The 15,178-nt window shown below is 35.2% G+C and overlaps 3 protein-coding genes and 1 non-coding gene across 7 annotated transcripts in view; 2 read left to right on the forward strand and 2 right to left on the reverse strand.

Moving 5' to 3' along the window:
• Positions 1-2,196: 2,196 nt before the first annotated feature.
• On the reverse strand, positions 2,197-6,316 carry LOC113496938 (myosin light chain alkali). Of its 3 annotated transcripts, XM_026876341.1 has the most exons (7): positions 6,213-6,316; positions 5,836-5,863; positions 4,385-4,542; positions 4,011-4,161; positions 3,445-3,531; positions 2,993-3,056; positions 2,197-2,662 (listed from the first exon to the last, which is right to left on the reverse strand). In XM_026876341.1, exons 1-6 carry the CDS (start codon positions 6,213-6,215, stop codon positions 3,031-3,033), a joined length of 453 nt encoding a protein of 150 aa, XP_026732142.1. In that variant the 5' UTR covers positions 6,216-6,316; the 3' UTR covers positions 2,197-2,662; positions 2,993-3,030. The 3 variants fall into 3 exon arrangements, with proteins under 3 accessions (XP_026732142.1, XP_026732140.1, XP_026732141.1); XM_026876339.1 differs by lacking the exon at positions 2,993-3,056; XM_026876340.1 differs by lacking the exons at positions 2,993-3,056; positions 6,213-6,316 and adding an exon at positions 5,995-6,091.
• Positions 6,317-6,703: 387 nt separating this feature from the next.
• Positions 6,704-9,648, reverse strand: LOC113496937. The gene is made up of 9 exons (XM_026876338.1): positions 9,573-9,648; positions 9,351-9,461; positions 8,981-9,157; positions 8,760-8,824; positions 8,293-8,691; positions 8,040-8,118; positions 7,822-7,964; positions 7,595-7,750; positions 6,704-7,017 (listed from the first exon to the last, which is right to left on the reverse strand). The coding sequence occupies exons 1-9, from the start codon at positions 9,586-9,588 to the stop codon at positions 6,799-6,801; spliced, it is 1,365 nt and encodes a 454-aa protein (XP_026732139.1). The 5' UTR covers positions 9,589-9,648; the 3' UTR covers positions 6,704-6,798.
• Positions 9,645-15,178, forward strand: part of LOC113496935 (protein unc-80 homolog) — a 29,938-nt gene continuing 24,404 nt past the window's right edge. For both annotated transcript variants that reach the window (XM_026876335.1, XM_026876336.1), the window contains exons 1-8: positions 9,645-11,724; positions 11,957-12,108; positions 12,661-12,687; positions 13,248-13,268; positions 13,671-13,816; positions 14,048-14,213; positions 14,298-14,514; positions 14,809-14,996. In XM_026876335.1, the coding sequence (XP_026732136.1) occupies positions 11,971-12,108; positions 12,661-12,687; positions 13,248-13,268; positions 13,671-13,816; positions 14,048-14,213; positions 14,298-14,514; positions 14,809-14,996 (903 nt within the window). In that variant the 5' untranslated portion in view covers positions 9,645-11,724; positions 11,957-11,970. The remainder of the gene's footprint in view (positions 11,725-11,956; positions 12,109-12,660; positions 12,688-13,247; positions 13,269-13,670; positions 13,817-14,047; positions 14,214-14,297; positions 14,515-14,808; positions 14,997-15,178) is intronic.
• Positions 12,511-12,582, forward strand: Trnae-uuc. The gene has a single exon. It is a non-coding gene; the product is annotated as a tRNA-Glu (tRNA).

Consider the following 15,178-nt stretch of genomic DNA (forward strand, 5'->3'; position numbering starts at 1 on the left):
GATTGCGTTTAAATAAAAAAATTGGAATTTTGCTAACAATTTCTTTAAAGGGCTTGCATTTGGATTACAACTACTTAATTCACATAAAAGTTTCGTCACAAATGAAAAGGTGATCTGAAATTTTAAATTACCTTTATTGTAAGTATTAATTTGAAGCTGGTCACACTTTTTTACAGCTTCGCACGTTACAAAAGCCGAGCGTTTCCGAACGTTTGCCGATAATAGCCGAATGCTTTATTGATGCCGGGAAAACATTTTCCGCGCCATTTTCTCTGGCGTGAGTGTAGGTAAGGGAATATTTTGGCAAACAAAGCCGCTAGGTGCCCCTGATTTCCAAAGGGTACCCGTAAGGAACAAAGGCAAATAAATCAATGTCTGTAATTGATATTTACTCAAATATACCAATGTAGAGCCAAATAACAAGTTATAAGTAATAACGTGGGCTTACATTTACTTTGTGGATTTTGTTTTTGTAGCGAAATTATAATATAAAAAGTTGTTTACTATTACCACTTACTTTTCATTCATTAATAAAGTACTTACCTACAAGCTGTTTTAGACCTAAGGGTCTTGGTGAGTTATAAATTCATGAAAGTGTCGAGGAATTTTCACAGTAGTAAGAAGTTATTGTGTTACATAAAGGTGTATATCACCTTTATGTAACACAATAACTCTTAAAAACTTTCTGAAAAAATTGTAGACGTGTTTACATTTTTTCAGAACGGTTAATATGTAATTTACCATTTTTTATGAAAAAGGTCAGTTTTTAGGCAGAAGCTACTTACTTAAACTAAAGCATTATATCACATAGAAGATAATTTACTCCATAATCCATTTGTTGAACATTTCCAGCGCATCCACCTTTTAGTGGTCATAAGAACTCCTTGCTTTTAGAGAATTAATGCATGTTTATCTTGACATTCTGCTCTGCATAGGCCTAAGTATGTTTAATACATAGGTACGCTGTGAAAAGATCTGAATTCTATGCGATTGAAAAAAGTAATCACTTTTTAATAACCAATTAGATAATAATTTCCACGTCTTTCTTTCTAACTTTTGCGCAAAAATAGAACGAAAACCGAAAATTAATTTTGCATTGCCTACATATTTGTCAAGCCATTTTGAAAAGTAAATTAACTTCAGGTTATTCATTTGTTTTTTATTAATCAATGAAGGAGCCATGTTAAGTTAAGAAGTTTTCTGTGACACTGGAAATAAGCGGAATTGATCAGAGCTTTGAATTGGAATTCAGCCTTCATACCTCATCGGTGGAGCCGACAAACCAACGGTGGAGGAAGTGTTAAAGAGATTTCAATCTCTGCAATTAGCCAAGCATCTATGCGTCAGTGAAAACGCACTACAAGAGTCAATTGAATTACTATCACTTGAAACCAAACAATAAATATCCACGTTGCTTTTTTAAAATTCAATAGATTTTTTTCTCATTCAATTCACTAATGGTTACTTTTTATGTGTCATCTTCGTGGTGATCATTTGATACCTACGTGCTTTCATCCTTTAATTCCATGTTGAATCCATCCACCTAGCGGTAATAAAGTGAACCTTTGAATGTGTTTACAATCCTGGTGAAATAAGGCTTTATTTGTGTTTATTAAGGTATTTCTCTTGTCTTATACAATAATCATGAGGTATTTGGATACTTAAACTGTATTCGTTTTTGAAGTTATTCATCTTAAATGATAATAAACTCTGTATGAGCTCTCCTATTAGTAAATACCTTTGAATGTGTTTACAATCCTGGTGAAATAAGGCTTTATTTGTGTTTATTAAGGTATTTCTCTTGTCTTATACAATAATCATGAGGTATTTGGATACTTAAACTGTATTCGTTTTTGAAGTTATTCATCTTAAATGATAATAAACTCTGTATGAGCTCTCCTATTAGTAAATAAGCTTGTACCTATCATATAATTGAAGACGCTGTGTTTTGTGTACTTTAAATCAGTTTCTAAATTGATAGAGAATAATTAATTCAGATGATAATTCTGATAGGGATATACTTATGTCTTACTTACATCGTTAGCTTAACCTTTTAAACCTCGGAAGTAAAAAAGTTACGAAAATTTACTGGTCACTATTTTTCCTTTTGAACAATAATTGTTAAAATTTCGACTCTACTTAAATTGAAAACCGATTCAATTTGTAAATTTGCTGATCAACAAAAGATACAATAAACTCATTGAGATAACACCAGACTGAACTTTTAATTGTTTATTATAAAATAATTTACGGCTTTTTGTATTTTTGTCATTATAAACGTACTTAATAAATAATAATAATTTAAAAGACACGTACAACGTGTTTTAACAGTATGTTTAATTTAATCTTACTTTAGTATGTACAGTCATTGGTAGAAAGTTGTACAAAATGGTTGTGCATAGATGTTATATTCGTATAAAAAAGGGGGTAGTCCGTATCTAAGATGGCGTATACGGGGTATCGATGTAAGTGGGTGTGGGGCGTAGGCAGCGCACGGCGGGCGACGTGGACGCAGCTCGCGCTCGCGGCGCGACCCCCGCCGTGCAGGCGCCGGCGCAGCCAACAGTCACTTAGCCCTCCGCAGGTGCTTCTTCTGCCGGCGCCGCCGCTGCCGCCTTAGACTTAGGCCCCTGCCACCCATCGCACATTTTTCGGAGGAACGCTGAAAACGTAGCGCAATATATGTCTTAGTAACACATAAAAATGTACACGCAGCTTGTTATTTGCAGATGTAAGGTTAACCTTATAACTAGTTTAAAAGATGATAAGAATATTAAAAATTCATAGATTTCAGTAAATATTGGTTAACATTAATACAAAATAAGTAAAAGATAAGTAATAAGAATGTAAAGCAGTAAAACCGATAGTAATAACAATAGAAACAGAGAACGGCAGAACAAATTATTTTAAAGCTTGAGTTTTATTATTAAGCTTGAGTAAATAGAAAGCAGAAACGAAGATAGCCGAAGAATCTCTACTTTATTCCACTTACGATCTTATAACTAAAGATATGACGAGATGAGTTGCCTTCTACGCCATCACCTTCTTCAGGAATGCTGCAAATGGAAAATTGGTAAGACAAGGGGTCACACGGGACAATGGTTTGTACCCTCATGCGAAACATGTAGGTTGAGGAAACAACAGGGTCAAATAAAATCTTTCTAAACACATATAATGTACTTGGTAGGGTAATGTTTTCTAGAACAAAGGTGCAATCTTTTAGGGAAAATCTTTTTATGTGGTGTGTGTGGTTGCGTGCGGAAATTTGATTAAGTGTACTTGGATACAAAGGCATATGGGTGTCTTATGTGCACGGTGTGACAAGGGTTCAAACTCGATATGGATTCAAATTTAGTGGTCTAATATACATCTTTTTCATACTTTGAACGTTTTGGACTAAATAATGTACAGATTTAGGGTAAAACAGAAAAGAGAAATACTTACGAGCATAGGGGATCATGCCGTCGTCATCTTCAGGGTCCATGCAGTCCTTTGTGACTTCCGCGACCTCGGTATCTTCCAGTTTCTCACCTAATAAATTTATAAATATCATTAATTTTATTTCAAAAAGAAACGTATACTCTATTCCATTGTTAACTAAACATTTATCATTTTTAAAACTTCTTGGTCAAAAGAACCAAATATTTTTCTTCTAGATAATCAGAATCTGCGTTAAAAATAAATGCGATAGATTTAAAAAAACGCTTCACAGATTTTAATTAAACTTCAAACGTATCAGAATAACAAATCATTATTTTTAAACGATCAAAATGGCTTCTAGCCAAGTGATTTTAGTTCACGTCCAACTGGAAATGAAGTCGATGCCAATTTGTCTTATTGACATGTTGAAGCTTTCAATACAAAAATAGATTTAGCGATCAAATAAATAAATAACATCGGACCTCTCTTGTTCAATATACCTTATTTTTCTACTTTTAGCGGCTTGAAAGATTTGGTGCTTTCAAAATTTGGGATAATATCAGAATGTATTCGATTGTCACAAATGTTACCTAGAGCAAGGAGAGTGTGGGTAAGCTCGGCGCCAAGCATCAGACCGTTCTCGTTCTTGTCGTACAGTTTCAGACATTCCAAGAAGTCCTCGTACTGTCCCTGGTCTTTGTCTTTCTTTGCTTGGCTGTAGATGGGAAGGAACTCTTCAAGCTGAAAAAAAAAGTCCGGAATCAGCTGATATTCAGAATCAGTAATCACTCAGGAAACCGAAATAATGCTAAACATATTTTCGTCATATCGAAATTATTATAATTATTATTCGATCGTATTTTAAACCCACTACGTCGATATCTTTGGAGTATCCCCCGGTAATAAGACATGAGAGAAGTCATCGTTTTCTATATTTTAATTTCTGGTTTGAAAAAACACTTACGGTGAGCTGCTTCTCGCCCTTCTTCTTGGTGCCGCCGAGTTTCTCGATGGTGGCGCATGTGGGGTTGGAGTTGAGCGCCCTCAGGATATCTCCGAGGTTGAAGGCGTCGACCTTGCCGGAACCATCGAAGTCGTAGATTGAGAAGGCGAAGGATGCCCCTGAGTAACAAATACAACCGTGCAATTATACCGTTCAGGAATACTTGAGACGAATCCGTTGTAACATACGTTCTCCGCAGTACCTTCGTTAGTAAAAAAAAATATATTTGAAATAATATTGATTTAAGATAAAATTTAAATACTCGATATTTAAACTGTTAGATAAAAATGGAGATATTAAAATTACCTCATTTTTGTTTTTGTGTTCCATTATAATTTAAAATTATCTTACGTATACCGTTTCATTAATCTAATATTCCATGGCTTATGAAACATTAGGCCAGATATTCAGATCTAGAACTACGTACGTGGTTCTGGAAATACGACTTGTTTAGTTCAGGTAGAGCGCGGCGCGAGGCGTAGGCGGACATTCTTCGCCCAGAATAATACTTTTAAACGTTACGTTTCAATATATTCAGCGTGAACTCCTGAGTCACATTCTAATTATAGCCCGATTGAAGCTGTACCCTATATTTAACTGAGTAGGTAGTAACTGGTTCAGCATCGATTTTTTTTATTTTAAAACTCCTGTTCCTCTATAACTATTTCAATTTAATTCGTATTAAATATTGTTCAAAAAGATAATTAAGGCACGCGCCTATTAGAGAGCTACATTAAATCAGAAAGAAATTTGAATTGTTCTAATTTGTGAAAATCTAGGGAATTATCGACGTAAATATTTATTACATTAATCTGCAGTTTCCGACGCATGCGTAAAGTGTCATAAGTATCAGCTGATTCAAGATCATCCACCGACCTTGATAATGACAGCTGATTTATAGTTGCAAATGCAATTGCTAAGACGAAGATATCGGTTGCATAAAGTCAGACATCAACCATGTAGGTAGAGTTTCGGTTCCCACGCAAAAACATAAGACGCACGCTTGCAGTGAAATCTGAGCGGAGTTTCTCTGTTTGGGCGGGCGGCGATTCGGGATCACGTGACGCACAAGTTAATTTTGGAACGCAGCGCGCGCGCAGCGTGGCCGTGCCACTGGCGCTGCTGCCCGGCATCTCTTAGTAACGCACGCCTTTTATGAGAAACGCTAAACTTAGATGTTATGGTCCTCACTCTTGTTTCATTTATGTAATATTGCGTTATTTAACGTTTCCAGAAATAATTCTGATGATGCCATCATCTCCACAGTCGTACCGAATTTTATCACATTAAACACCGAAAATTTAGGGCATTAGTCATGTTAGTGTACTAACCTTTTGTACCGACGAATCTTAGACTTATGTTACATCTGTTAAAGAATTAAGTAAACATGTAATAATTTCAATTATACTCACTTTCAACGTCGTTCTTGCTGAGGTCGCTCTGAAAATTACCAAAAACATTTCGTTATTTCCTTGTATGTAATTGTTGCCATGCATAGTGTAGGTATTAGTTGGTGTGCAGTCACAGCTTTGCTGCATGGTTTGTGTATAAGCATTCGGGTTATACGATACCATCTTCTTTCACTGGTTTGTAAGCACAACACTGATTTACTTTACGGAAGGTGTCGTGAACACATCCGAATCGCTCGCGAGCATCCGGTCTGCGGAATAACTTGCACGAGGAACAAACGCGTTCTACTTATTGCTTCATATTGAATCACTTGCCAAGCTAACAGTCCATTTTTCTCACTTAACACCTTTCCACATTTTCACTGACGTCAGTGACTCACCATTTTGTGTGGTGTTAGTTGGTTCCCTCCCGGTCTTCACTGGCAGACGTTCAGACAAGAAGTGGGGCTCGGTAACTTTTCGCGGGACTGTTTTAACTGGCTTAGATGGCGCACCCGTCTGGATATTTGAGATTTAGCCCAGGAATCCGCGACCGTTCTATTTTCGGCGGACTCGGTCCGTTTCCATAGCGTCTTCGCACACACACTACTTCAACAAGTGTAAGAGAGACGAAAATATATTTCACCTGTCCTATGTGGATATCGTGGTAACGCCAATTGTAATGGTAAATGTACATTTATGCTAAACTATTTCGATCGTATCTGTGGTATATGTATATGCTCCTTGGAATGAAGGTGTTTAAAATATGTTCGATAGTTAACAGATTGGCAGTTATCAAGTCTTAATGTCATTTTGAGTATGCTGTTTAATATATTCAACGAAGTATGTAGAAATGTGTGGAAAAAGGTTTTATTTGCAAATTAAATGAAAGTGAAACAGTAGACGTGGTCGCTTAAACCTTTATTGTCGAGACAATCGAAATAACAATAAACAGGAATAAGGTCAAGGAGTCGCATGGTTAGGAAATTAGTACTCGCCACATTCATCTGGTTTTACATCGAAAGTGTATCCCTTCCAGTGTGAGGAATTGACCAGGGCTTCGTTGACCGTATTGAACTTCCATAAAAGAGCGCGGCTTGGTGAAGGCGACCTTAGACTTCTTTGATCCAATAGACTTGCAGCTCGACGCCTTGCATCCGGCGATAACGGGCATAGTCCTCGAGGGGGACAGGGCACTCGATTTTCCTAAGAAATTGAAACCATAATTATATGGATGTTACAAATATCAAGATAAAATTTTATGAAAATGAAGTATGGCTATCGTTTTTTTTTTCAATCAAATTTTATTAAAATCTGTAATTAGTAGGAAATTCTATTCAGAACAAGAACCTATAAAATCAAAAACTTTGCACATCGTTAGCGATCCCTTTAGGTGATAGAAGCTTATAGCACGATCGAACATACGAGCACTATATGATGAGTAATAGTGATTTATTTAGTGTGGGTCAAGCGTAAATATTAGAACGTGTTATTTATAATGATCAACAGCGAGAACATAAATACTACTGACGCAAATTAACAACAACATGAAAACAAGTGATAAGATTGTTCATTAGTCTGAAAGTGCAACAAGTGCTGTAAAGGTGGATCTCTTTGTCTATTTATTAAATTATTGTCTAGTTGAGTCTTTCCGACTGCTGGGAAAAGGACTCTCGCTTCCAGGAACCCTTTCCACTACTTTAAAAAAAGCAGGTCTCGTCTTGGCCATATTCCACAAATTAAATCCGTAACAGTGTTGTTTTTATCACTTTTATGTTCGAACCTTGCGTCTCCCAGGGGTTCTGCGCCGCCACCATCCTCTAAGACATGCTAAAAGTCGAGCGCCTTGAGAACGACATCGACCGACCAGCGAGCTTTTTCTTGATCCACTAGCTGCTGCCGAGACTGCTGAAGTTGCTGCCAATTCCTTTGCTTTAGGCTAAAAAAAGACAAGTAAAAAATAGATTCCAAGTATGATGAGATGATATTTTTTCTATTGATTATACTTACAGAGGGTTCTGGCTCCTGGTGCGTTGACAAATTTTCATTAGAAGATGTATTCGCAGTCAACAATTCTACTTCTTGTAAGGTCATCCCTTTTGGATCTTCTAAGATAGGTTCGACTTCATCTTCTGAGCATTGCTCGTAATCACCTGACGAATAATCGAATATAAGTAGATCGTCATACGCGATCCAGTTAAATTTATAAATATCGACATCTTACTCACGATTTAAAGAAAGATATGCATTTTCATACCGAGCGACATCGTTGCTTTCGGTTAATTTTTCAGGAATTTCATTGCAAAGCTAATGGTAAAAATAAATGATTTTAAAACATAATATCGCATACATTTAATCTCGACTAATATCAAGCGGTTTTTGTCAAAAAGAAAATGCAAATAAGCATACTCGCTGATTAGTAAATATTCAGCAATTGGAAACTAATGTTTATTTTTTCTTAACTGTGTTAAAAATAATTACCTCTCTTATGTGAACTGAAGGAACTAAGTGCGAGACCGTACGGGATTTATCGACATCACCGGCTCCATCGTCGTGTATATAGAAGGCCATATCTCTACCAATTAAGTCTTCGGCAAACGCATCAGTCAAAAACGAATAGTCTGAATCTTCAGTGCTAGATGATCGATTCATTGGCACACCACCAGTTATTGATTGAGATGGTTGGTCAAATGACATACCCATTGCAGTGTTAACATACGATTCCATTATTTTACCCATCGCTTGAGTCAACAACTCACTACTTTCAGGATTATTTTCTGATACATCGTTGTCGTCACAATTAACAACTTTTTCAACGTCACTCATGTCGAATAGATGATTTATAAACATCGAAGTTGATTTTGTTAACTCGTGCTGGTTCTAGAATTTTCATAAAAAATATCATTTCCATTTCCAAATGCAAAATTTCAAGTAGATTATAAACTTACCGCTTCCAATTCCTCATCACCTTGACCTATAAAACTGGTCTCGGGTTTATTCTTTAGAAAGTCATCTGAAATAACATCTACATTTTATACCTAGTTTAAGGTACATTTTTAGGATTTATTTATTTATTAAAAAGAAAAAAAACAAGTTAAACATTTTGCACCATAGTTTCACTAACTTTAAATAAACTGGCAAGCGTATGTGTTACCTGAATAAGAATTACCTGTTACTTTTTGAGGCGTCGATGTAGCAACAACATTGGCAACTTGCTCCATCTTATTTTCATTCACGATGTCGCTATCGCCCTTTGACGCCTCAAACGATGTATCTTCATCATCACCATCGCATAGTTTGTCACTATCACTGTTTTTCAATAATGGCTGATATGGCCACGGTGGACCTATCATAAAAAATGTTTAACTCCAGCCTACTTATGAAGTTGTAAATTAGAAACTTGCTTATTGGGTTTACTGTTGTCTACAGGGTTGCTAAAGAGACGGAAGGGAACTCTGCTTTATGGAATTCTTGACCAAAATAGCGACACCCCTATTGACAAACTTTTGCTATAAACTAGGAAAGGTTTCCATTATTACCTGGCTCGTTACCAGCATTGGCTATAATATATGCTTCATCTAAAATTTGACTAACAAGGTGAACTGCCAATAAAGCAGCAAGACGCGGGTCGCAGGCCGGCTCGCCATCAACTGGACATACAAAATTGCAGTTATGATTTAACTTATACCACCCCCTGAATAGTATAAATGTAAAACTTAAATATACAGATCGAATAACATAAATATTATCCAGAAACACACCTTCTTTGTTTGTCATCTTGACGGATTTAACTCATTTTTTCATGACGTTTCTGTTACCTTTAAATACTTTTTAATTTATTTTTTTCAACCAGTATTTTAGCTAAGTTTTTATTTCAAATTACAATGGTTGTCATAACAAGCTTGATAACAAAATAGCATTTAGTATTATGTAAGCAAAAACGAATAAACAAATAGTTTCGTCAAACGATGTCATCCAAATTTCATTAAAATTATATTCGTCCATCATAAAATTTCTCGAATACGTAAAAAGCATTTTCCATTCAAAATACGACACGTCGCTATTTCGGTAACGCCCAGCCAATAGCTATAGTATGTTGCATATATTCTAAAACTTCAACCTCGATCTATTTTTGTTGAAGTTTCGTGATTGTATCACGGAATAATCTGTTAAAACCAGGAGAAGGATATAAATCTTGAACTAATTGCATTTGAGGATTACGAAGCCTGGTATTATTATTCTCTAGGTACAAAGCTAGGCACTAACTTTTAATGGGGTACTAACGAGTCGCTCTATATATTTACAAGGAATGGAAAAAGGTGTGTCACATGTGGGCGTAAACCAATAAAACTCTATAGGGCTATGACAAAATAATATCTTAACAATTCTTCGCTATGTGCCTTTTTCATGTGATTATTTTGTTACATATCTATTAATATTTTATCATAGTATTTGTACAGTGTGAAAATATGACCCTAGCCTTTCATCCTGTAAAAATCATATCTGTGATTTAATTATGGATTGGTATCTAACACTCCATAATAAATACTGCACCTCCATGCTAGTTTACGAACTAAATCAAGACACTGGCACTTGTTAAGGTTCTATTAAAGTTATAGAAATCCCATAAGAAATACGAAACCATACCAAAGAACTCACTGAGTAAAAATAAAATTAATAAACTAGGCGATCCAATCCAAGCATCTTATAACATGTATGTTTAAAGTTTTCCATCAAATGCGCCATCAACTATTTTTGCAAAAAAATACCGTATTTTTTTTGTAAAGTACCTCTTAACTCTTAAAACATGTTCCTATAGAAATAATAACAATATATGTGGACACAACTAACGGAAACAATCTACAAAATGAGTACTTTCTGTTTAGTGCCGGCGCTCCCTGACCGTCACTATTTATAAAGTAAATTGCCTGCCACAAAGTGAACATTGATATCTACGCCAATCTTGTTAATTCAATGTCTTTATATGTTTAACATTTTATGAGGGGACATCAAAATAATGTATTGCTTGAAGCAGGGTTGAATGATTAGCCAATGTAGTTCAATATTCGTCAATATAATACTTACACCGATAAGTAAAACTAAATTTTTGTCTAGGCCTGTTTTAAAATTCTACGTACTAGTAAAGTAGATACATTTTTGAATAGAATATTTGGGGCTAATGCTTAACCTAAATAACCCGTCGAAGGTAAACGAACATACATCTAGAACTCCTCTATTAATTGATATATTCGTACTGTTATTGTCCATAATATGTAAGTTTGTGCCTCAATGTCATCTATCAGAGCAATTAATCAAGTTCGAATAATCGTATGGCCTACATTTTCAGCTGGTCGCAGAGCAGCCATGTTGCCGTTTCTATGGCAACCGGAGGCTGCCTCTCCGCCACTCGACCCGCGCGCACAGATCAATGCTGAAAATTTACTAGGGTTGCTTCTTACTTAAAAGCTATAAAGTGTTTGTGCCATGAATTCACAATGTACTTATTTTTATACATGCTGTGTTCTGCGCTAGTCTAAACACAAATTTATTAAGATTTATAAGAAAATTGTCAATCTCATTGGGTTCCTAAATGGACGTAACATACCATACCATCGCAGTAAATATATTTTTTGAACCAAAGATCCCATTTACTTCATATGAAAAGTGAATTGGTTATCTTTACTAGTTCTTAGAAGATAAAGTTAGGTAAACAAACGTGCTAAGTAATGAAGAACTTAACAGCGACAACCCTACATACCGGTCTCGTCACAAATGCGCGGAACCTCATTCCCTGTCTCGCGTTCCTTCAGAGAGGTCCTCGCTTCGTCCCTCACCTTCCCATGGTGCCACCATACAATGTAAACAGTGTTTCTCCCATAACTAAAGTAGGATGTGTTAATTACTGCAAGTGAGGTATGTTTGCAAACTATAATTATGTGTTGTCACTTACTACAATTACGTAACCTTTTAAGTGTATTAGTTTCAAGGGAACAGTTATAATAATAAATTACTCTCGTAGAATACCCGTTTCTTACGCGTTTTCCTTATCGTTTTTGGTTCTAACAGAGTTCGGAAACAATTTTCGGGTTACTAAAAATCATCCCCCTTTTAATTACCTACACCTATCTAAAATTTTATTTATCAGGATAATTCCTCAAAATGAAATTCAAAGACATGTCCGAAGAAGACCCGAATACTGAGGAGGTGGTCCCGATCCCGGTTCAGATTTTCCTCTGGAGACAGACCACCCCTTTCGTAAGACCGCGACTTGGGAAAGTTCACGATGCCGCGTGCATGGTAAGTCGCACTTCAATTAAATCCCATCCTGTAATATATTAACAGCGCCTAAATCTAAATGTTCGCAAAATGTGTACATACGCTAAACCATCTTTGTTTTTCTGTGGTGTATGTTGAATAATTTATTATATTCAGAAGGTATTCGATTATGGCTATCACATTTAGTAAATACGTTAGTAGATAGAAGTATTTATGTCGGAAACCTTCACAGTAAGGTCTTATCTAAAAAAAAAGTGTGAAGTACTTACTTGTATTTTCGTTTGCCATTATTCGTGATGCTATCTCGTCTACAAAAAACAATAACGTTATCGGTAATCAAATCAGTGTTGTAAATACAGCTGTTTTGTGAAAAATAAAACTGTTTTGCTGATTGTACATGGAATATATGTTTCTTCAAGTATCTCCCGTATGGTCTAGTGGCTAGGATACCTGGCTTTCACCCAGGAGGCTCGGGTTCGATTCCCGGTACGGGAATATCTTTTTGTGATGTTTTGCATTTTATGTCTGTAGCATTGTTGTTAAAGTTTCACGTTATTAATTTGTAACACACAGTTCTGTCAACGTGCTCCCGGACACCATGTAAGTAACCACGATCATGAGCTTCTGGCTTTACCTACGCATATAAACTTCTCTTCTTGTACATACATAAATTGCCTTTCCCAGTATTTTCTAATTGTTGCATTAAGTTATTCTACAAATTTAATACTTTTCCTATAAAATAAATGCTTTATTTTTCATGGAAGGTAAGTATAACCATTATTTATAAAGTGTGTTTTTTATATAAGTATGCTGACTATATTCAATTTCTTACATCATCATAGCTATGTGATATTTGAAATTATAACTTCTTAAATTGTTATTTAAATAATTTTGCTTTTGAAATATATATTTGAAACAATATTGCTATCCATTTATGTATTTAGGGGTGGTTTTAAGAATGATGTAGATTTAATAATTACTACCTGTATTTCAATTATTTTATCTGTAAGTGACCTAATCTTTATAAATGTCAAATTGACTTTAACATGTTTACCTTTAAAAGTTTAAACTTTTAATTCTAGTTTTGTTTTACCATTTGAGCAGAAAAATGATGAATTTAAACGTTTTAATGTTATTTTACTTTTTCATCGACCTCCCAGGAAGTCAAGGAAGCATGTAAGGTATGTGTGCATGAAACTTATTTTGTTTTGATAACAGTTTTGCCTATATATTATTACTGTTTGGGGTACCTACTCAAAACTAATATCATCAAATAAAATAAAAATAATGATACCTTTGTGAAAAAGCGACTTCAAATCTATGACTTAATATTTATATAGTTGTAGTTCCTAGCTGTCGCATTAGGGTAAAGCCTGGAATGATTGTTTAAGTTTAAAGGAAGAAGTAATGTTCAAGGTTTTTTAAATAAATTTAATAATAATATACGTTACATACTTAGTTTGCTTTATGAGAAATATGATACTATAGATAGTCAATTTTAAAATTTTATTTGACACTACTGTAAATAAATTTTACTCAATTATTCTATTGGAACTCCTAAATTATTTAATAATTATTTTCAGTCTTTTGAAAAAGTGTTGGTTCAAAATCTTCGATTTGGACTATCTATTAGTTTAGCGGAAGCTATAGAATCTATTCCACGATGGAGACTCATCCAAGCATCATTGCCTCATGTGATGCATGCATTAGCAGCTCTGTTACACAACAGGTAAATATAAATAAATGATCATAACATAATATAGTTTTAAAAATATATTATTTGTTAATGTAATGTTCACAATTCCACGCATAATTCCCACCAGTACTGATATTTTTAGGTGAAAAAAGTTTAATATAATTATATGGCAACTTCATGGTTCTGTAGTTTGTTTATTGAAATAAAACAATACTTTTCAATTTGATTAATATGTTATAACACACTGTTATTATTTTCTTTCAGAGTAAAAGACAACATGCAGTCCTTAGGAAATGTAGAAACAAAACTACTGTACACACTGCACTGGATCTTACTTGACGCTTCTGATGAATGTATTGAAAGTGACTATGAAAATAACATCTTCTACTCAAATCCATTTCACTACCTGTTCTCTATTCCGGCACTGACGGTATGGACTTGCTTTTATAAAAATCTTTTTATTTCGCTTAAATATTTTAATAATCTATTAAAAACGTATTTATTTTTCTTCTAGCTATTTGTATTCCTGTTTGCACCACTGTCTCACCACCTGAAAGAATCAGACTTCACAAACAATTATCGGTTAGAGAATGGCCTAAAGATGTGGCAAGCTATGTGGGAGTTCAGGCATCCAGAGGCGCCATGTTTTACAACGCTCGTCAAGCCAAAGCCCAAGCCTCTAGGTGGCAAGTATTCCAAGAGACATCAGCCAGGCGACGTGTTCATGGGACGTATGTAGAGAAACCTATCATATTTTTACTCTATAGTAATTTTATTACTATTGACTATAATTTATGGTACTTTTCCTTAACATCATTTCTTGCTACCCCTGGACTGACTCCGCTGGATTTTCATGTTTATTACTTATGTTCTTTCTGGTTTCTTAGGTATTTAGTATCCTTGGGCAAATGCATACAAACTTTATGGCTTGGTTTTGATATTTTATATTCAATAAATAAAATAACTAAATATCCTTATGAGTACATAAAGATACATAATTTACAGTCCATCATAAAATTTGACAGGGAAGTTATCGAAAGAGGAGGGAAATGTGACTGGAAGTCCTCCAAGTCAGAACATTTCTATGTCTCAGTCGGAAGTGACGTCGAAACAAGCAAGCACTGAAGAAGAACCATGGCTCTCATCACCGAAAGACACGATATTCCCTGAAACTATTCCTGAAGAAAGTTCGAGCACCGAAGAAGAACATGTGGTGAGTATTTTTGGAGTGTACCTAATCATATGCCTCCCAATATCCAGGTTTTTCTATCAACCAAAATTCGAGTAGACAGAAGCAAGTCTGACAATCAGTCTAACTAAGAGGTATCGTGATGCCCAGGTAACTGGGTTGAGGAGGTCAGATGGGCAGTCGCTCCTTGTAAAACACTGGTACTT

This window comes from Trichoplusia ni, chromosome 8 (assembly GCF_003590095.1).
Source record: "Trichoplusia ni isolate ovarian cell line Hi5 chromosome 8, tn1, whole genome shotgun sequence".
Classification (NCBI taxonomy): Eukaryota; Metazoa; Arthropoda; class Insecta; order Lepidoptera; family Noctuidae; genus Trichoplusia; species Trichoplusia ni.

Bases quoted from the DNA above. Each gene is read 5' to 3' on its own strand.
- LOC113496938 (XM_026876339.1), bottom strand. The intron at 4,162-4,384 runs GTAAGTGTTTTT...TTTTTTTTTCAG, and splicing joins AGGGCGAGAAGCAGCTCACC to CTTGAAGAGTTCCTTCCCAT. The intron at 3,532-4,010 runs GTAACATTTGTG...TAAATTTATTAG, and splicing joins CCACACTCTCCTTGCTCTAG to GTGAGAAACTGGAAGATACC.
- LOC113496937 (XM_026876338.1), bottom strand. The intron at 8,692-8,759 runs GTAAGTTTATAA...TGAAAATTCTAG, and splicing joins GTGATGAGGAATTGGAAGCG to AACCAGCACGAGTTAACAAA. The intron at 7,965-8,039 runs GTGAGTAAGATG...ATTATTCGTCAG, and splicing joins TGCATATCTTTCTTTAAATC to GTGATTACGAGCAATGCTCA.